The 20,296-nt window shown below is 44.0% G+C and overlaps 1 protein-coding gene across 2 annotated transcripts in view; it reads left to right on the top strand.

The window, feature by feature from the left end:
• The window catches only part of CSK (C-terminal Src kinase), a 624,490-nt gene that overhangs the window by 448,245 nt on the left and 155,949 nt on the right, over positions 1 to 20,296 (top strand). For both annotated transcript variants that reach the window (XM_086959340.1, XM_086959339.1), the window contains exon 8: positions 9,113 to 9,206. In XM_086959340.1, the coding sequence (XP_086815466.1) occupies positions 9,113 to 9,206 (94 nt within the window). The remainder of the gene's footprint in view (positions 1 to 9,112; positions 9,207 to 20,296) is intronic.

Raw genomic sequence — 20,296 nt, 5'->3', positions numbered from 1 at the left:
AAATTTCAGCGCATGGCCTCCTTTTTCCTGAGCGAGTGCCAGGTGAGGTGAGGCATTTCCTCCCTACAAATTTGGGTGAGTTGAAAGGTGAAAATACAATGGACACACTTAGTATCAACACATTGGATATGCTTATTTTTGACTATATTACTGTATTGTGTCTCTCTGTGTGTCCTCCATTTACTCTGTTCACAGGAGAAGGTTGATAAAAAAAGACATACGACTACTTCACATTGGATATGTCTATACTATGAAAATGATCTATCACAGCACGTGGTAAGTGTTGCAGTAGTGTACATCATAGGTCCTGACGAAAGCCCTTAAGGGCTGAAACATGTTGACCAAACATCATTTATGGTGAATAGTAATCCTTTCATACTATTTCCACTCTGCTTTTAATCATACCGTCTTGATGGGCGCACCTAATAAAGTTTCTTGAGACATCAAGACAGGTATTTTTACTTCACCACTTTATTCTTCTTTGTTTACACTTTTCACATTTTTGAGCACTGCAACTTGCCCCTTCAGCCTTAAAACTCTCCTCTTCTTCGGTTGATGGTTCAACCGGCGGGTCCAAGTTTAGCTAGCCTCAGGAGTCCTCCTGTGGAAGAGCTTATTGGACACCATCTGTTAACAAAAACCCAGATGACAAAGTTCCACTATTGTGTGGGCTGATGGGTACACTTTTCCTTTATTTTCAAACTCGCACTTTCTTCTCTTCTCCTGTACAAATTTCTTAAATAACCTCTTGGTATGTGTGATTTGGGACACCACAAATAGGTTCCAACCACCAACATAATCAGATAAGACCCTTGGTATCTTTCGTGTGGTCTACACCCCAACCTCCAGAGCCTGTACCTTCATGCCTGGAGATTGAACGGGGCAACCTGAATTCTTTCTCTCTCCTGCCTGACGTGGTGGATGTTATTTTATCGGCCAGGCGACACTCCACCAAGTCTATTTACCCCTTCCATGTGGTCAATATTTGTTAAAGGGTGTGGAGAGAGGTCTATTGATGTTTTAAGAGCTCATCTTTCAGATGTTCTTTGTTTTTCGCTGCATTTGGCCTAGCAGGCCTGTGCTGTCGGGCTACTTTTCTGCGTAAGGTGGTACTCCCTTCCATCTGGGGAAGTCCATTACCCTCCCTACTTTCTATCCCCCCCTCACCCTTCCAAGGAGGAGGAGATGCTTCACCGCTTGGATCCTAAGAGGTTGGTTAGTTTTTAGCTGAATAGAACGAAGGACTTGCGACTGGACAATCAGCTCTTTGTGGGCTACGTTGGACGCATGAAAGGCAAGGCGGTGCACAAGCAGACTCTAGCCAGGTGGATCATCTTGTGCATTAAGATCTGCTATGCTCTGGCTAGTAAGGAGCCTTCTGAAGGCATTAGAGCTCATTCCACCAGGGCTAAATCATCTACTTCTGCCTTGTCCAGAGGTGTTCCTGTGTTGGACATCTGTAAGGCCGCAAATTGGGCCTCCTTCCACACTTTCACAAAGCATTACTGCTTAGATTCCGAGGTAAGGAGGGGGATGGCCATTTTGTGCGCTCAGTTTTACAAGATTTTTTGGTATAGAAGGGTGGACACCCTCCTCCGGGGGTTGGACTGCTGTGGGATTCTCTTCCTAAGGTGAGGAATCCACAGGCAGATGCATCCATCAGAAGAACAAGTTACTTACCTTCGATAACACTTTTTCTGGTGGATACAGTATCTGCCTGTGGATTCCTCACTGACCCACCCGCCTCCCCTTTCTCCACCCTTTTATACCTTAAAAGAGGTATTGGTTAATATGGTTGTTTCATATTATCATTTAGTATTGCCTCTGTTTGCCTTGGTGTAGACTTATAGGAAATGATTGCTTTCTTTTGCTTTCCTATTTCACTTTACACTGTGTATATTTGTGTGAATACTGTGTACTATCTATGCATTGTCTCAATGTTCAGTCTGCCCGTTCGCCTCGGAGGCACGGAAAAAATGGGTGCAACTGACGTGATCACGCCGACGTGGTCCTCTTATGGCTCCAGTGACGTCCTGCAGAGCTGCATGCGGAGCCATAGCATTGTGATCACCTCGTCGGCGTGGAGAGCTAGGAAAAAGTTTCTGCGTAATGCTGGCCCAGGGGATATTCATAAGGTGAGGAATCCACAGGCAGATACTGTATCCACCAAAAAAAGCGTTTCCGAAGGTAAGTAACTTGTTCCTATATATGTTTTCTTCCATCTCACTTTTTAAAGCGCACTTTTATTGTGCTTATACTACACTTGTCTGTTTCATGTGTCACTGTCTCAAACATGTGCAAAGTGTAGTTTCAGCTTTTTGTCTTTCAGTTCGCAAATGTCATGTATTATGATTTCTAAAATGATGCATCACCAGGCCACCCTCTTATGGTGAATCAAGCCATCATCTAATTTACCACATCAGATCTTGTCACAGACTATGGGTGTGTTGTCTTTAACCTCTTCCTTCTACTCTTTTAAGGCTTTTAATTCATCGTAGAATTTGCATTGTGCATCCTCTATTTCAAGATCAGCTCTTGTCCTTTTTAGTCCATGATTTTTACTCTTTTGGTATCTGCAAAATGTGATTGATAATATCAACAGTATAATGCACAGAGAGATCCTCTGTTATGGGTCTCAAGATGGAAATCAGTAATCGATTTTCTAATTTTCACATGCAGTTGTTAACCTTCGATAATTCCTTGCCTACGGTTTCCCAAACACTGCCTGCTTTTCAGTCTTCAAGTCTGACTCAAGAGAAGCTGAAAATGCGAATCATGGTATCCGCTTAGATAACAGAACGTTTGCTACAGTTAAACTATCATTCCTACGAGTAGGGAAGGTTTCAACACACTTTGAGAAATTGCGCACAATGACCAAAAGATATCTTAAACTGTTGCAAAGGGGCATTTCTATGAAGTTCCTTTGTATCTGGTTGAAAGGACCTGCAGATTTACCAACGTGATTCATGACAACCTGTCTTTTTCTTCCTGTGTTTTTTTGCTGACGTAGTACACAACGATTGGAAAGTGGGTCTGCAGTTACTCTAAATCTGGGATTGTACCACAACTGTTGGACAAGGCGCCATTGCATCTCTACCAACATGTGCAGGACTGTGGTAGTGCCTTGCCAATGGTGACAACAAGCTGTCAGGCAATACTGATCTGCCATCAATGTAAACCCACACGTCATCTTCCTTCCTGGTACAGCCTTGCTCGCATCCAACCTTGCTTTCTGCATCTGTCACCTCATCCTGCAGCAGCTGAACCATCTCCCAGTATTCCAAGGCTGACGACATCAAATTACAATCTGTGATATCAGCTGTGTTCTTCAAGATCTGTTCGTTAAATGTGTGCGCATTCAACGCACAATATCTTGCCATCTCATCTGACTCAATATCGCCATTGACCGTGACAGTTGGTACCCTGCCAGTGAGCAACAGATTTCACAACCGCAATTTGGGCAGGCGATTGTAGGGACTACAAAAGGTTCCTCACACACTCTCCATTTCTAATGGGAGAACCAAAGGACGTCATGTACCCACACTGTGACCACAACTGCCCAAAGTCATGTACGACTCCAAAGCCATACTATCAGTGTAAATTGCCACTCAAAACTGTTTTGAAATGGTACATTCTCGTGTCAGAGCTATAAGCTCTACATCTTGTGCCAAAAACACTCCTTGCAACCATGACACTTACACAGCATATTCAGCTTTCAGATTCCCCTGATTGTCTCTCAAACCGGAATCGTCAACAAACTATGAATGATCATATTAAGGCAATGCCTCATCAGAGATATCAGGATGCGGCTTCGTACACAACTTAGTTACATTCAAGCAATCATGCTCGACTTCATCAATCATGTTCTGGTTTTCTGGCAATGCATCAGAGTAGCTGGGTTCCACACAGTACATCTCCTCAGAGTCACATTCTCTGCACCCAACAAAATCTGCTTGTATTTAGTCAGGCGACTGTTGGTCAGATACTGTGTTCACGTACGAGTTAACTGTAGCGCCACTGAATGGGGCAAGAATACTGTCGGTGGATGACCCATGACAATGTGTTCACACTGCTCAAGACTCAAACATGTAGATGCAACCGCTTTTAGATATCCAGGCAAACCAGCCGCAACAGGGTCAAGTGTTGCTAAAAAGTAGGCAATAAGCCTACGGTTGCTTCCATGCATTTGTGTTAACACTGAAAGAGCACAACCGTCCCGCTCACTGCAAAACACAATGCATATATTAGAATCATGTATTCCCAAAGCTGGTGTCTTGCAAAGGCATTTTTGCAGCTGTGTGAAGGCAGCCTTGCAATTGTAATCCCAGGGTACCGGATCTGACACGTCTTTGTGTGCCAACCTCTGAAGAATTTTTACTGTTAAGTAAAAGTTATGATTCCACTCTCTGCAATAGCCCACCACTCCAAAGAATGTGTAGGACTTCTTTTTGAGTAGCTGGAGGATTCCTGATAAGAACTGCTGAGATTCCTTCCTGCAACACATTCCTCGCTCCTTTCTCAATGTGATGTCCTAAGTACAGGACTTCAGTTTTCTAAAACTGTATCGTGGTCTGGGATACTTAGTCCGTTTCTGCCAGATGGTTTAGCTAAGCAATAGTATCCATTTTGCAAGCTTCTCTCGTGGTTAGCGCCACTAGTAGGTCATCCATGTACTGCAATAACACTGAATGATTTGTCATTACCAGAGACTAGGTTCATTTTAAGGACCTGGTTAAAGATTGAGGGGCACTCCTTAAATCAGTGTGGGACTTGGCACCATGCCAAAACACAATAGCCAATTTTTATTTGCGTTTCGTTTTGGCAATCTTCATGCAATGGAATCGAAAAGGACTGGCACAAGTCAATGGCTATAAACCATACAGCCTCTCATGGAATCTGAAATAAAATCACTGCTGGATTTGGTACTACGGGACAACCTGGAACAATAATGGCATTCACCTTGCTCAAATCCTGCATAATGTGCTACTTGCCATTCGGTTTCTGCAAACCCATAATAGGAGAGTTAATAGCAGAGTTACATGGACTTCCCATTATTTCCTTCAGAATCCCTGGCTCAATCATTAAGACGATCACAGGAGTAATTCCAGCAATGGGATCTGGAGACAAACTGTATTGTTGGGCTTCTTGGGAATTCCACATTTGGTTTGATTGTAATTCGTACTGGATTGGCACCTTTAATTAGTCCGATATATTTACCTGTAAAGTCCCAGACTTCAGGCAACACTGTATCTCTCAACTCAACAGGCAAATCCTCATTTGTCACTTGTCAGGAGAGGCTACATCCCCACTATTGATTGGCAAGTTTGAAAACAACATCCTCATTTTTAATATGGAGATCAATTCCTCTGGGTGTGCAACAAATTGAGCAAATCAATTTGCAAAGTGAATCACTTACAAGTAGATTAACTGAGCTTGTGTCACATACCACAAATCGATGACGATCCTCAAATTATTCCATTTTAACAGTAATTGTTTCTGAAATTGGAGTAGACAACCTTTTATTAGTAACTCCTATAACTTGGATACTTTCTCCTGAAAGGGGTAGGTTAGGAACCTCTGCTGTTCTTACAGTAGAGCGGATAGCACCAGTGTCGACAAGGAAAGAGATGGGATTCCCATCCACTTCTCCATCCACAAAGGGACCACTCTGGTCTACCCGTAGGTAGCACCAAGCATGCAGTCCTCCTCAGGCACTTTCGTGCTAACAGGTCCTGGTCACTGTCATCCAATTCAGTTAAATATTGCCGTGCTACATTCTGATTTTGCGAAGTATTGTGATTCATATTATATCTTTGTACCTGAACATTCTTTGTGGCATGGGAGCTTGGGGAATTTGCATTTGTTGTGATATGTTAGAGTTCTGCATTCTCAGTCCTTGCATCTGTTGAGTCTGTCCCATGTTATTCCATTGAGACAGTGCACCTTCTGCATCTGATTCCCTATATTATTGAAAACAGACTAACACTCGTGTCTCCAATTTCCAAGCTTACCACGCACACGACATGGATTTGTCTTTTTCAAAAGCAACACCTCAATACCCGTTTTAGGTTCTACAGGTTTACCAGACCTTGATGTTTGTTTCCAGTCAGTCCAGGGAGGACCTGGCCTGGCAGTTCGGGCTGGACTGTTCCCACAGGGAGCAGGGTCAAGATAGATTTGCCTATGGTTTGGTTCAAACTGAAATGGCATGGGAAGCAAAAAACAATGTTTTTAGGGCCAGATCTCTGTACTGGGGTGAATGTACGACATTGTTCTGCATTCTGTCCATCAATTTTTCTTTTTGCGTAGAAATAAGGAATAGCAACTGGGAGACCCAACCTCCTAAAGAATTTAAGTTGAGTTAGAATTAGACAAATCAAGAGCTCTGCAATAGCAACACAGAATAATAGAAGTAAAACTTGGATGTTCTGACAAAGCTCGCCGATTCTCCCTACAACTCATTTAAATAATTCATACAATAACACCGTTTAAATGGTTACCCCTTTTATGGAATTTCTTCTTTTATGTCTCTTGGAATTTCCAGTGGCTTGGCATCAGACCACCATGGAAAGACCATCCCATTTCTCCATCAAGTGTACTTTTACGTATGTTTCAGTTTTCAAATGTGTTGTGTGTTATGATTTCTAAAATCGTGCGTCATCACGTGTGTATGTTCCCCCTGCCTCCCGCTAAGCTGTTCATACTGGTTCCACCGATTGCGACTTACTTCTGCAAAGAGGATAAGTAACTTTCATGCTCTGTTTATGCATAAACCATAGACCGTAATGTATTATTAAGAGTCTCTTTGAAGTTGCCCTTTTTCTTTCCAAAGTTATTCTGAACTTAAGCATTAACAATACCAATTTGTAACCAGCCTTTGTCCCAAATCCTTATATTCTGTGTCTTCACACTGTATATGTTAAGATATTATGCATCGAAAACCAAAGACCCTTCACAAATTATGAAACGTTTTGCACTGAAATGACTTCATGTAAACTGCTCACGTCTACGTTTTTAATTTTGTGTATAATATTTTGCTATCTAAATGCTAATGTGTCATTTCCTGGTAAACCTAAATCTTAAGACAGCATGCATTCAGTGCTGCTCTTACAAGGATTTACCAATGCTAGCCAATGGCTTGGCTGCTACTAGCAAAGCAAGTCATAATTTCTCAAACCATCACAAAGTTGGTATTCTAATTAGTCTTACCTTCCTTTGTAATCTATTTGCATAACTATTTACAGGTATATCACACTATTTCTGAAACCCATAATGTCCCATACTGTAGATGGTATCCATTAAAGGTGTTAGTTTGAGGGGTGGTGACTTTGCACCTGGAGTGGAGGCGATCCAGGCTGACTCTGGAACCAGCAGAAAGTGGTAAGGAGTATGACAAAGACATTATTGGCAGAAAGGTTAAAGCAGGGAAAGGTTTGTGGTCCTGCCAAGCATACGTCTTGAGGGCAGATGTAATTTGTACAGTGTGAGGCTCTTTGATGGTCGGCATGAGGCAGGGTACCCTAGCTGCATGGTAGTCCAGCCGGTGGGTAGTCTAGCATGCGCTTTCTACCTCAGTGGAATTCTTAAAACCTCCTGAGCCTCCACATGGCTCATAATTTGGGTACACAAGGAGAAGCACTGCTAATGTCATAACTGAGCGCTGGCGTGTACTTGAATGATAAACCTTATTCTGCTTTGTTATCTCGTCTTCATTGCATTGCACCCCCATATGTTAAATTGAGCAGAGCTTTCAATTTTGTTTGTCACTCACATCTTTGTGTTCTAGCTTTTAAATGATGGTTCTGATTAAAATGGAAAGCTCGGAGTAAAACTCTTTTCGAGGGGAGTCTCAGCACTAATGGATGTGTTTCAGTTAAAGGCCTGATGAAAGTAAACCGAAATAGAACAGTATTACCTTTGCTTTGTTTGACTTGAACGGCAAGATTGGAAGTGCCACCCTGTACCAGGACTCCCAATCCATTGCTCCTTCCCATTTATGTAACAAGCTCTGCCCACAGAAATGACTTAGACAAGTCAACGTTTGGTGTAACCCCATAATTTGATGCCATTAAAGATGAGATGTATCATTGGAAGTATGAGAGATGTATTGAGGTGGATACTTCGTGTTTCTCACTTTTTATCTGAATCGATTTGCAGTTGAGAAAAAGGCCAGCTAGGGTTATTTATGAGCCGTGATGGTGAACACCTATTCACATCTGTCCAATGTTACTTTTTAATATTTGTTTCTATACTTTGAAAATGTACAAAAACTGCACTTGCTGCTGGACTAAAAAGCATTTCCAAAGAATCATTGATTGGCAGTTGCTATGGTTCAACATTAATATTAGTCTATACGTTTCAGGTTGTGAACCATTGGATAGTATTGTGCGCATATAACACAGAAGGCCTTTAATACGTAGTATGTTTGGTCCTTTACAGCATAAGGTGGCATCTAATAGTGCTCAGTCCAAGATTCTGCACAATTTTCTCCTTTCTTCTAGATCATCCAACCGCCGGTCTTTCCATCCGCAGACATTTAGTGTTGCCACCACGCATTCACACGTCTTTGCTCCGCAATTCGTATGTAAGACCCTTTATCTGATATGCTATAAATTACGATGCTCCCTATCGCCAGCCGATCTACTGCCCCCATGCGCTATGGCAACGTTTTAGCTTTGGGTTCAGGTGCAGTCCTAGAATAGACCTCACAAGTTTAATCACCCTTCGCAGTTGAGACACAATAATAAACATTTTCACCCATCTTACACGTCCCAAACATATGTTACAGGTTAGCTTTTTCCGTTCCCACCCCCCTCCCCCCCCCTCCCCCGCCCCCCCCGAAGATATTCGCTGTGGTGTGTGGGATATATTTCACTAAGAACGATATATGTAAGGAGGCCTTTGTATTTAATTAGCATGTATATAGAATAATTTGAAAACAGAATTATTTTCACCAGTTAAGAAGGATGATGGTAAGAAGTCAGTGAAAAATATAGCTCATCGTATCACTTTTGTTGTGGCCTTTTTTTATTTTATTTTTTATTAAAGTAACTTGCATGATGTGTGCAACAAATACCTATAACTTAATTTTATCTTGTCTTTCTCAACACAGCATTATACCTTGGATGCAGATGGGCTCTGCACTCGCCTTGTTAAGCCTAAGCTTATGGAAGGGACAGTGGCAGCTCAGGATGAATTCTCTCGAAGTAAGTACATCCACAAAAAGAATCCCCTTAGTCTCATTCTTAGTCTGTCCATGTCTGTTGCTTTTTCTTGCTACCCCAACCCCCTGCCTCAACCATGAGCCTTACTGCCTTATACTACATTTCTAATTTGTATGGGTTTGTCATCCTATGTTGCTTCCCTTCTCTCTCACTACTATTCAATCTCATGTTGTCAACTTCTTCCTACAGCACTGTGTTTCCTTGTCTTGGCCAGTGCCTACCATCCATTTTTGGGCATCTGGTATTCATTTTCTCTAACCAATATTAATCATCACTCTATCATTCGTTCCTCTAAGTGTCTGCTATTTATTTACACTAGCCTTGTCTCTTAAATTAGTCACTCTATTTTAAACTAGCATTTGCCACTGTAGCTTTCCCTGGTATGTCATCAGCGTTCAGTCACAAACTACTTATCTCTTGTCATCATTCTTGATAGCACACAATTATTATACCTTTTTTGACAAAGTTTATTCATAACCAACCCCAGTCGGGGGAATATCAAGGCAGTTTAGATAGAATATCCTTTTATGAAATACTGTACTAGTACTAATGACAAGGGGAGAAAACGTTATGAAAAAGTTAGTTATGCACAGGCTAGAAAATCACTTCTATAATTGCACACTTTTCAACTATGTATGTTCTAGACTTCTGAGTTTATGCTTTAAAAATATGACCCTCCACCACGGTCTGTTTAAAGTATTCCTGTGTATAGCAAAGGTCCTCAATCAGAAGCCTGCAAGTTCAGAGCCCCACAAATAGGTAAGAGAAATTGCTCTGCAATAAAACTCATCTAAGTCTTCTTCCATTTGGTCCAAAAAAATTCTGTAACCAGCACAGACTATAGAGGTATGCTCAAAGCTGCAAGGCTCAACCTGCAAAGTAATTTTCTTTTAAGCAAGCTGAAATATTTCATACGCTCATGGGAAACTGACCATACATTGTCTGATTCAGTTGTAACGGAGACATGGACCACTTATGCGAAATAAATAGCACTGCGGGTCATTCAGTAACCACAAACATTTGTCACCTGTTGCTGACAAGCAGGCTGTTAAGATTAGTTATAAGTATGGAAACAGCCAGTGCCAGAACCCCATTTCTCCATGACGAGTTGACCATTTCCTGTCAGTTTAGCCTGTGTTCCAATAGTCCTTCCACTCTTGTCATGTTTGAGCAACAGTCATTCTTATTTCATGTACATGTGCACGTCCCATACTCCTAAACATTTTAGAGATTGCAATCCAGGGCCTGACTTTAAAAAGTAATGGCAAAGCCCATAGGTTGTACCTTTCGAACAAATTATCTGAGCTTTTTTCTTTGGCAGTGCCTGTTGCCAGTCCTGAACAGCATTGGCAAAAGGAACACGCATTTGCAATGCAATAGGTCTCGCAGTTACCAGAGTTTAAGCTATTGGCATTGTAAATGACAATGACTTTTATTTATGACTTTAAAACGAAAACAAAAATAAAAATAAAAGGCATTGTTATTTGCAATGTCAATAGCTCAAACTCGCATGAATGCGAGACCTATTGCATTGCAAATGCTTATTTACAGGTGCCTTAATTGGAACAGACTGAGGACACCCAATGGAGATCAGTTGTCGTCCACAGTTTAGAGTGTGTGCAGGTAGAGAAAGGGCACATACGTGCTCACCTGGTCCAGTGGTGGAAAGAACAACATAATGGACAGCAGAGGGGAAAGAACCAGTTGTGGGCACACCTGGACAAGACCTCATCAGTGTGAGGGGCAGATGAGAAAGAAAAGTTCATGGTTATGAAGCCTGGTTTCACAATAAAAATAATCAGTGAAGGAGTAACTCATCAGATGGTGTCGTGTCTGGATAATGCAGGAGTTAGAGACGGGCAGAACATGTAGGCTTGGTTGTCCGCTTCTGCTGCTGCTCAATGTAGAAGGATGCTCTGTATCACTTTTAGTGAACATGGAAGCGTTGTGATTTGTGTGTAACCAAGTCACCCTGATTACAACATTTCTATTACAAAGGATTTGAATAACCGACCCCTGAACACAGCAGTTGGCTGCATTTTTTTAAGGAAAAATAACATGGAAGCCTTTTATCTCCTAATGAGGAAACTGCCACTTCAAATCTAATCAAAAACAGAAAACCACTGAGTCCCCATGAAATGGGATGAACAATGTTAAATGTAATGGCAAGTTAAAATATACAGTTTCTACTCCCCAACGTGACTAATAAAATTTTATTCAGCCCCCCAAATGAATCTTTTTCTTAGTCTGATTACAATCTTTTACCTAAGAAGCCAGTCAGTCAACCATTGCTTCATATTTATCAAGCAGGTTAAAGGTGGTCCAAATGGTAATTTCCATACATTTCAAATCGCAGGCCAAGATTAGCACGATGCCATCAGTTGCAGGCTGGCCAACTGCAAAAGTCTGCCTCTGGTGGCTGGGGTACTACAAGGCTGAAGTAGTCAGTGATGCGTCTGGTTCTTTCCTCCTTACATGCGTTTAAAAGGTACATGCCTGTCAGAAAATCTGCCAGTTGCTTCTGATAGATACATCTGCCAGTGGATTCCTCACCTTGTGAATATCCCCCTGCGTCAGCAGCATTCAAAAATTCTTTTTGTAGCTTTGCGCCGACGTGGACCGACGTCACAGAGGCACGGCATTGCGCGCGACTCCGCTGACGTCACCGACACCATATTAGGCCCACACCGGCGTGCTGACATCAGTTCCCTTTTTTCCGCATCTTCGACGCTATCGGTTTTCTGGGATCGTACAGCAGCTTTGTAGTAACTTTGTTACTCTGTGGTTATTTTCACTGTATCTTCGTCTTCTGTCGAGATGTCTTCGAAGAAGACTGGTTTTAAGGCTTGCGGGGAATGTGGCAAGACTATGTCCATAACTGACCCGCATGAGTGCTGCGTCTGGTCTCTGAGCTCCGACCAGGACGTTGAGGATTGCCCATTGTGCAAGAAGATGACTCCAAAGGCCCTTCGGGAGAGGGAGACAAAGCTCCTCGTTGCGAAGCTAAAAATAGGAAAGATAAGAAGTATTCGAAGTCTCGGTCTCGGCGTTCGAGGTCGAGGTCTCGATCGAGGTCACGCTCTGAGTCGTCATCTGCTCATGCTTCAAAGACCCCCAAGAAGAAGTATAAGAAGAGGAGTCATGAGTCACATCATCACTCACGGAAGGACTCGAGTTCGAGGCCGAAGTCGCAAATGAGGCTACTTCGTAAGGAAGCGGAGGCTTTGGCGTCGGAAGCTCAGGACACTGATGGTGAGGCTTCGTGTGCGAATTTGCCAGGGTCACCGAAGCAGCAAGTGCACCCTTCTCCGTATCCGTGTAAACCTTCTGGTCGGGAGGATGAAGGTAAGGTGGAGGAGGTTGGTGGTGATGAGGTTCTAGTGCCTGCGGTTCGTCGACCCCGGTGCCACAGGCCGAGGAGATGATCGATGTCGAGACGACTCCGCCTCCTCGAGAGCAACCAGGGGGCCCTTATCCAGACTTTCCGGCTCCAGGTCAGGATCCATCCCAGTTCCCGAACGCCATGTTCGGAGTTTACTCCAGGGCAATGTACCCCTCTGGTGCACCTGTCGGTCCCACGGGTCCTATGGCGTTTAACTTGGGCGTTTCCAGGCTTATGCTCCTGCGACCTTCATGCCTTTCAAGCCGGCTCTAGCACCGAATTGGCATTTTCCGACTCCGGCGAAGCTATCGACGCCGAAGCCGTCAACGCCGAATCCATCGACTCCGATTCATTCGACGCCGGTGCCCACGACTCCGAGGCAGGATTCCGTTCGACCTCGGGTGAAACTACCTCGCCCGACTTCGGGTTCAACGCCGGCTCTGGCCCGGCGGAGTCGGTTCCGGATACGTCGGCTTCGTTTACGAAGGAGAGGTCGAGGCGTGAAGCCCAAAGACTTCTGGAGGAAGAAAGGTATCGGTTTACAGATGTTGAGGAAGGGGAGTTACAGGATTCTGATGATCCTTTTGAGGACCTTAGAGAGGCCAGTGGACTTGAACTGTCTCCTGAGTGGGATTTGGCTTCTGTGTCAGACGTGCCTTCCAAGGATGTGATGTCATATCACGTTGTTATTAAAAAGGCAGCAAGCTTGTTGAATATTACTCTACCTACTGCGGAGTATAAGTCTAATATTCTTACAGAGGTCTTTTGCTCGCCTTCTTCTGTTATTGAACCAATGTTGCCTTTTAATGATGCCTTGGCTGAACCCATCTATGAAGTGTGGAAGAAACCTCCGTCAGCCCCTGCCGTTTCAAGGGCGGTTGCGAGGAGATATAAGGTGGCTCCTAATGACCCTGACTTTTTATCAACACACCCTCTGCCTGAGTTTAGTTGTGCGGGCTGCCTGCTCAAAGAAGTCTGCGGCGGCATTTCTGCAGGTTCCTGGGGAAAAGGAGTCCAGGAAGCAAGATCAGACGGCCAAGAAGGTCTTTTCTTCAGCCAGTATGGCATTAAAATCTACTAACGCAACTTGTCTGATGGGATGGTACATCCATGCCTTGATGGATTCCGTGAAGCAGTTGGTTCCAAAAATTCCTAAAGTGGATAGAAAGGACTTTCAGGAAGTAATTTCGGACACTCCGGCTGCTGCGAGACAGGTGATTTAGAGTGGGCTGGACACGGCTGATTTGGTCGCGAGGGTCATGGGCTCTTCGGTGGCCACTAGAAGAGCTGCGTGGCTAAAATCATCGGAGTTCCCTGCAGATGTTCAGTCTGCTTTGATGGACTTGCCATTTGATGGTTCAGGATTGTTTGGCATGAAAGATGACGCTGCTTTAGAACGTTTCAAAGACAGCAGGGCCACAGAGAAATCTTTGGGTCTTCAGACCAGAGGTTCTACTGGAAGACGCTTCAGAGGATTTGGCAGGTCTTCCTTTCGTTCCTATAAAACATCGCAGCAGCAGCCACAACAACAACAAAACACACTGTAGAAGTCGTACAGAAGAACACAACGAGCTTGTCCTAGAGGTCGTCAAGCCTCCTCCTCCTCCTCTTCCCCTTCCCAGCCTCCTGCCACCGCAACAAAGCAGCCCTAGATCCGCCATTCTGGATCATGTGGTCCCAGTTGGGGGCCGGCTTACCCATTTTCTACGAGATTGGGAATTGATTACATCAGATCTTTGGGTTCTCAATCTCGTGGAGAATGGGTATGCTCTTCCCTTTCGGGAGTTTCCTCCAAATGACCCTCCTTGCCAGGGTTATTGTTCGGAGGACCATCTGCTGCTCCTGCAGGAAGAAGTCCTGGCTCTGTTCAGAAAGGGCGCGATAGAGGTGGTTCCAGAGCAGGAAAGGGGTCAGGGGTGCTACTCCCAGTATTTTCTTATCCCCAAGAAGGATGGCAGGCTCCGTCCAATCCTGGATCTCAGGATCTTGAACCTTTCTCTGAAACAAGAGAAGTTCAAGATGCTCACCCTTGCTCAGGTTCCTCAAGCGCTGATGGAAGAAGACTGAATGGTGTAGATCGACTTGCAGGATGCTTATTTTCAAATCCCAATCCTGAAGTCGCACAGAAAGTATCTCCGTTTCACGGTTGGATCGCAACACTACCAGTTTGCGGTCCTTCCGTTTGGTCTTACTACTGCGCCTCGAGTCTTCACCAAGGTGATGGCTGTGGTGGCAGCACATCTCAGAAGATCGGGGATACCTGTATTCCCGTATCTGGACAATTGACTGATCAAGGCAGAATCTCCGGAGATAGTGCTCCATCATCTGCAAGAGACAACTCAGTTGTTGCACAGGTTGGGTTTTTCGATAAATGTACCCAAATCTCACCTGGTGCCCTCCCAGCGCAACCTGTTCATGGGTGCGGTACTGGACACTACTGTGTGTCGTGCATTCTCTCCTCCTCATAGGATTCGCGACATACAGGAAATGATTCCTTTGTTTCACAATGGAGTGGTCGTCCCAGTCCTGAAGGTCCTTCGCCTGCTCGGTCTGATGGCTTCTTGCATTCTGTTGGTCAACCATGCTCGCTGGCACATGAGGGCACTCCAGTGGTGCCTCCTCTGGCAGTGGTATCAGCACGGCGGAGATCTCAGGGAGTCAGTGAGGATCTCAAGAGAAACTGCAGCGAATCGGTCTTGGTGGAGCGTGGAAGGCAATCTGTCAAAAGGAAAACCTTTTCAACTGCCTCCATCGGTGGCCACAGTGATAACGGATGCATCCACTCTAGGGTGGGGTGCTCATCTGGGGGATCTGGAGATCAAGGGTCTTTGGTCTCCAGAAGAAAGGTTGCATCACATCAACCTTCTGGAGTTGCGGGCGATACGTCTGGCTCTCAAGGCCTTCCTCCCTTCCCTTCGCGGTCAGTCAGTTCAAGTCCTGACGGACAACACGACTGCGATGTGGTATGTCAACAAACAGGGAGTGGGGTCGCAGTGTCTCTGCAGAGAGGCTCTGCGTCTCTGGTCCTGGGTTCAGGACCCTGGTCCTGGGTTCAGGACCATCAGATTTGTCTGATGGCAAATCATCTGGCCGGAGTTCTGAACGTTCGTGCAGACAGTCTCAGTCGGCAGTTCTCCGCCGACCACGAGTGGAGGCTTCACCCGTAGGTGGTTCGTCACGTCTTCAGGATGTGGGGAACTCCTCGGGTAGACCTGTTCGCCACTCAGAATGCTCACTGCCCGTCATTCTGCAGCCTCCAGTTTCCGTTGCAGGGAGCCTTGGGGGACGCGTTTCATTTGAGTTAGGGTTCTCGACTCCTTTACGCGTTTCCTCCCATACCTTTGATTCCTTGGTTTCTGAGGAAGATACGCCAAGACGGGGCCCAAGTCATATTGATCGCCCCGGATTGGCCAAGAAGGTTGTGGTATACAGATCTTCTCCAACTCTCCTCGTGCCCTCCGCTCCGTCTCCCTCACAGGGCAGATCTCCTCTCCCAGATGGAGGGGCAGGTTCTACACCCCCACCTCCAGACCTTACACCTTAATGTCTGGAGATTGAGCGAGGCAACCTGAGTTCTTTTTCTCTTCCGCACGATGTGGTGGATGTCATCTTGTCGGCCAGGCCTGACTCCACCAAGTCCATTTATTCTTATAGATGGTCTAAATTTGTTGCTTGGTGCGGGGAGAAGTCCGTTGACCCTTTAAGGGCTCGTTTGTCCAATATTCTACAGTTTGCTCTTTCCTTGGCCCAGCAGGGTTTTGCGGTGGCAACTATCAAAGGTTATTTGTCGGCCTTGTCGGCTTTCCTTTGTTTGCCAGACCAGCCCTCTTTATTTAAATCTCCTATTGTTTTACGTTTCACAAGGGCCTTACCAATAAATTTCCTCCTACACCTTTTATTGTACCTCGATGGGACTTGAACCTTGTTCTTAAGTTTTGATGCGTTCACCTTTTGAACCTTTACACACATGTCCCTTGAGACTTTTGTCTTTCAAGACTATTTTTCTGGTGGCAATCACCTCGGCAAGGAGGGTAAGTGAGCTTCAAGCTCTTAGTTCTAAGCCCCCATTTGTATCCATTCATGCTGAAAGAATGGTTCTAAGGACCAGGGCTGCTTTTCTGCCTAAAGTGGTAACTCCTTTCCATCTGGGGCAGTCTGTTACCCTCCCTACCTTTTATCCTCCCCCTCACCCTTCCAAGGAGCAGGAGAGACTTCACCGCTTGGACCCTAAGAGTGCGGTGAGCTTTTACCTGGACAGGAGACGAGAGTTCAGGTTGGATGACCAGCTGTTTGTAGGATTTGCTGGCTGCAAGAAGGGAAAAGGCGGTGCACAAGCTCTCGAGGTGGATTATCTTCTGCATTAAGATCTGCTACGCCCTGGCGGGTAAGGACCCTCCAGAGGGTATAAGAGCTCACTCTACTAGAGCAAAGTCATCAACATCTGCTTTGTCTATGGGTGTTCCTGTTGAGGACATTTGTAGAGCCGCGACCTGGGTCTCCCTCCATACTTTCGTGAAGCATTACTGCTTAGATACTGAAGTGAGGAGGGAGGGCCACTTTGCGTGTGCTGTCCTCCAGGATTTTCTGGTATAGGAGAGTGGAGATTGCTGTGGGACTCTATTCACAAGGTGAGGAATCCACTGGCAGATGTATCTATCAGAAGAACAAGTTACATACCTTCGGTAACGCTTTTTCTGGTAGATACAGTATCTGCCTGTGGATTCCTCACTGACCCACCCGCCTCCCCGTTGTCCACTCTTCTATACTTGCATTGTTGTATTGTAAATATATATTTTAACTGTCAAAGGAAATGTTTATTATGTTTTATTTCCTGCTTTGGTTCCACACTGTGTGTTATCTTGACATATGTATACTGTGTATATTTCTGCTGTCATCGGTCCGTCCGTGTGTCTCGAAGGCACGGAAAATAGGGCGGAACTGATGTCATCCCGCCGGCGTGGGCCTAATATGGTGTCGGTGACATCAGCGGAGTCGCGCGCGATGCCGTGCCTCTGTGACGTCGGCACAAGTCGGCGCGAAGCTACAAAAAGAATTTCCAAATGCTGCTGACGCAGGGGGATATTCACAAGGTGAGGAATCCACAGGCAGATACTGTATCTACCAGCAAAAGCATTACCAAAGGTAAGTAACTTGTTCTTCTGGTCCTGACTGGTCCAGGTCAGAAGGCAAGTGTTCTGACTGAGCCTTTTGAAGCCAACAGGTTTGTGTTGCTGGCCAACTGCAAAAGTCTGCCTCCGGTGGCTGGGGTACTACAAGGCTGGAGTAGCCAGTTATGCGTCTGGTTCTTTCCTCCTTACATGTGTTTAAAAGGTACATGCCTGTCAGAAAATCTGCCAGTTGCTTCTGGTCCTGACTGGTCCAGGTCAGTAGGCATGTGTTCTGACTGAGCCTTTTGAAGCAAACAGGTTTGTGTTGCTGATATAAATGGCAGGTTAACAAAGATTCTGCACAGCATATTTATAGATGCATTTTCATGTCAATGGACACATCAAGGCACCTGTAAAATCAGGCTTGTTCCACCATAAGCATGGTTCGTGCACAAAACAGAATCTTAGTCAATCAGGCAGGATGGCCAACATTAATTTGCTAAATTATTTAACAATACTACACAATGCGGCGAGAGTCACCTACTTGACTGCACTTCAAGGGATTATCCTTTAGTATGCACAACAGTAAAAATTCTTTTGACACTCAACTTGGAGTGATCCACCGCAAAGGCCACTTAAACAATAATATAAATACACGAAACCAAGGAGTATCACGTATTCAGAAAAACATATTTTCAAAAAGCCAAATGTAGACAAAGTTCATGTTCGAAAGAAAACTCTTTAAAGCAGGCTTTGCTTCTTCTTTTCGATTTTGATTCTTTCTTTTTTTTCAATCCAATATAGTCACTTCAAATGATGATCACATGTATTATCTTACAGCCTACGCGTTTCGTCCTCACAGGGACATCATCAGGGCTGTAGAAAGTGAAAGGAAAAAAGAAAAAAATCTATAACTGACTATTATTCATAAACATAAATCAATTTTACTCCTGATATCATGTATCTGTATAACCTTAAGAAAAAAGAAGGAATTTTAGTCCATTATAGCCCATTTGCTGAAGGATCTGAAAACTATAAAATAGTTGAAACTATTTCTTCTTGACGATTCACTCACATAAAGTCTTCTTAGTACTGCCTATTTAACAATCTTTAGCAAGTAGTCAAAAGAAAGCCTGTCTATATGACATGCTAATCAACAACAAAACAAATCAGTTAAGAAATTGACAGACCTACTACTCGCATGTGTTAAAAAACTATATGTAATAGACACTTATTCCTTGGACTTTTACCATGAAAAAAGGTAGATTGATTCAATTCCTATGTATAGCTAGTTAGGTAGAGACCCCTATTTAGAATGCAATAAAATCATTAAAAATTATTTACAAAAAATGGTTATAAATGCTCACCTAGAGTAGATAAGAATTATTTTTGAGGAAAATCTTCCTTTGAAATCAAGTTGTTTATACGAATGCGGTTGAAGAAGTCTTCAGCGCTAATAGCTTTTAATTTCTTGCGTCCAATAATCTGAGCAGAAAAAAATATATCTATTTGGTAATTAGGTTAAATTTATCTGAACTAGTGCAATGACTAAGTCTATTTAAAGAAAGATGGCATTGCATCACTATCTGATGCGTAAGTGACTATGGTCATTCTTAAGACCCATAATAAGCAACAAATCCTACCATTCAAAATTCATCCAACGCTGTTCGTTCCATCCCTTTCTTTTGAAAATATCCTAGTTATGGTTAGATTTCAAATAGCATTTCTAAGACAAGAAAAAACGTAAAACAAGTCTTTATTAATGATCCCCTTATGCTAAAACCAGATAACGTCTCTTTTGACTAACCCTGGAACTCCTAAAGAGGGAATCTTATATGTGCCTACCTCCATTTGTACAGATAGATTTCACCCGCATCTGCTTCCCGTGACGACTCGCCTGGTAAAGAGTCGACGATTCGGTATCGAAGATTAGCGTTATTTAAGTGTATCTAGAGCCAATCAGAGTCTTACTTGTTTCGCGCCAGAAAGTCGGCGGTCATTTAACCTAGGTTCCCTACAAAGTCCGCATGTTGTATTGCGTCTTTGTAGCTATGAAACCAGCCCCGCTATGCCTAATGCGGAAATCCAAATAGTATTTCCGGTTTGTCTTGGACCAATCAGAATCTGACCCGAATGTGCGCCAGAAAGCCAGCCTAGTCGTTTAGAATGAGTTCCCTACAAAGTATGCATGTTACGTTGCGTCTTTGTTACTTTAAGAATGATCCCGCCAAGCCTAAGGCGGAAATTCTAGTAGTATTTCCGTTTTTTAACACATTAATTATGATTGGCTCTACTGATCTGATGCGAGTTGGCCAATCTATTATAGGAATACCTTTAGCAAAACATAAACAAAAAATAACCTAACTCGAGATTTCCGTTACTTACTGGTGTTATAAATAAAATTTGCTCCAATGCTATACTGTATACACATAACTACGGTGTACCAATAGCCAATCAAAGCTGTATGTCATTCCCGCTACAGCCGGCTTAATTCATGTGCGTGTATTCCCTTCCAAACCCGCAGTCTATTTGAGTCTGAATAACTTTTTGATGTAAATCGCACTATTATTTATACGGAAACC

This window comes from Lissotriton vulgaris, chromosome 2_2, assembly GCF_964263255.1.
Source record: "Lissotriton vulgaris chromosome 2_2, aLisVul1.2, whole genome shotgun sequence".
Lineage (NCBI taxonomy): Eukaryota > Metazoa > Chordata > Amphibia > Caudata > Salamandridae > Lissotriton > Lissotriton vulgaris.
Note: the sequence above shows the minus strand (reverse complement) of the source record. Positions and strands in the feature narration are given on the sequence as shown.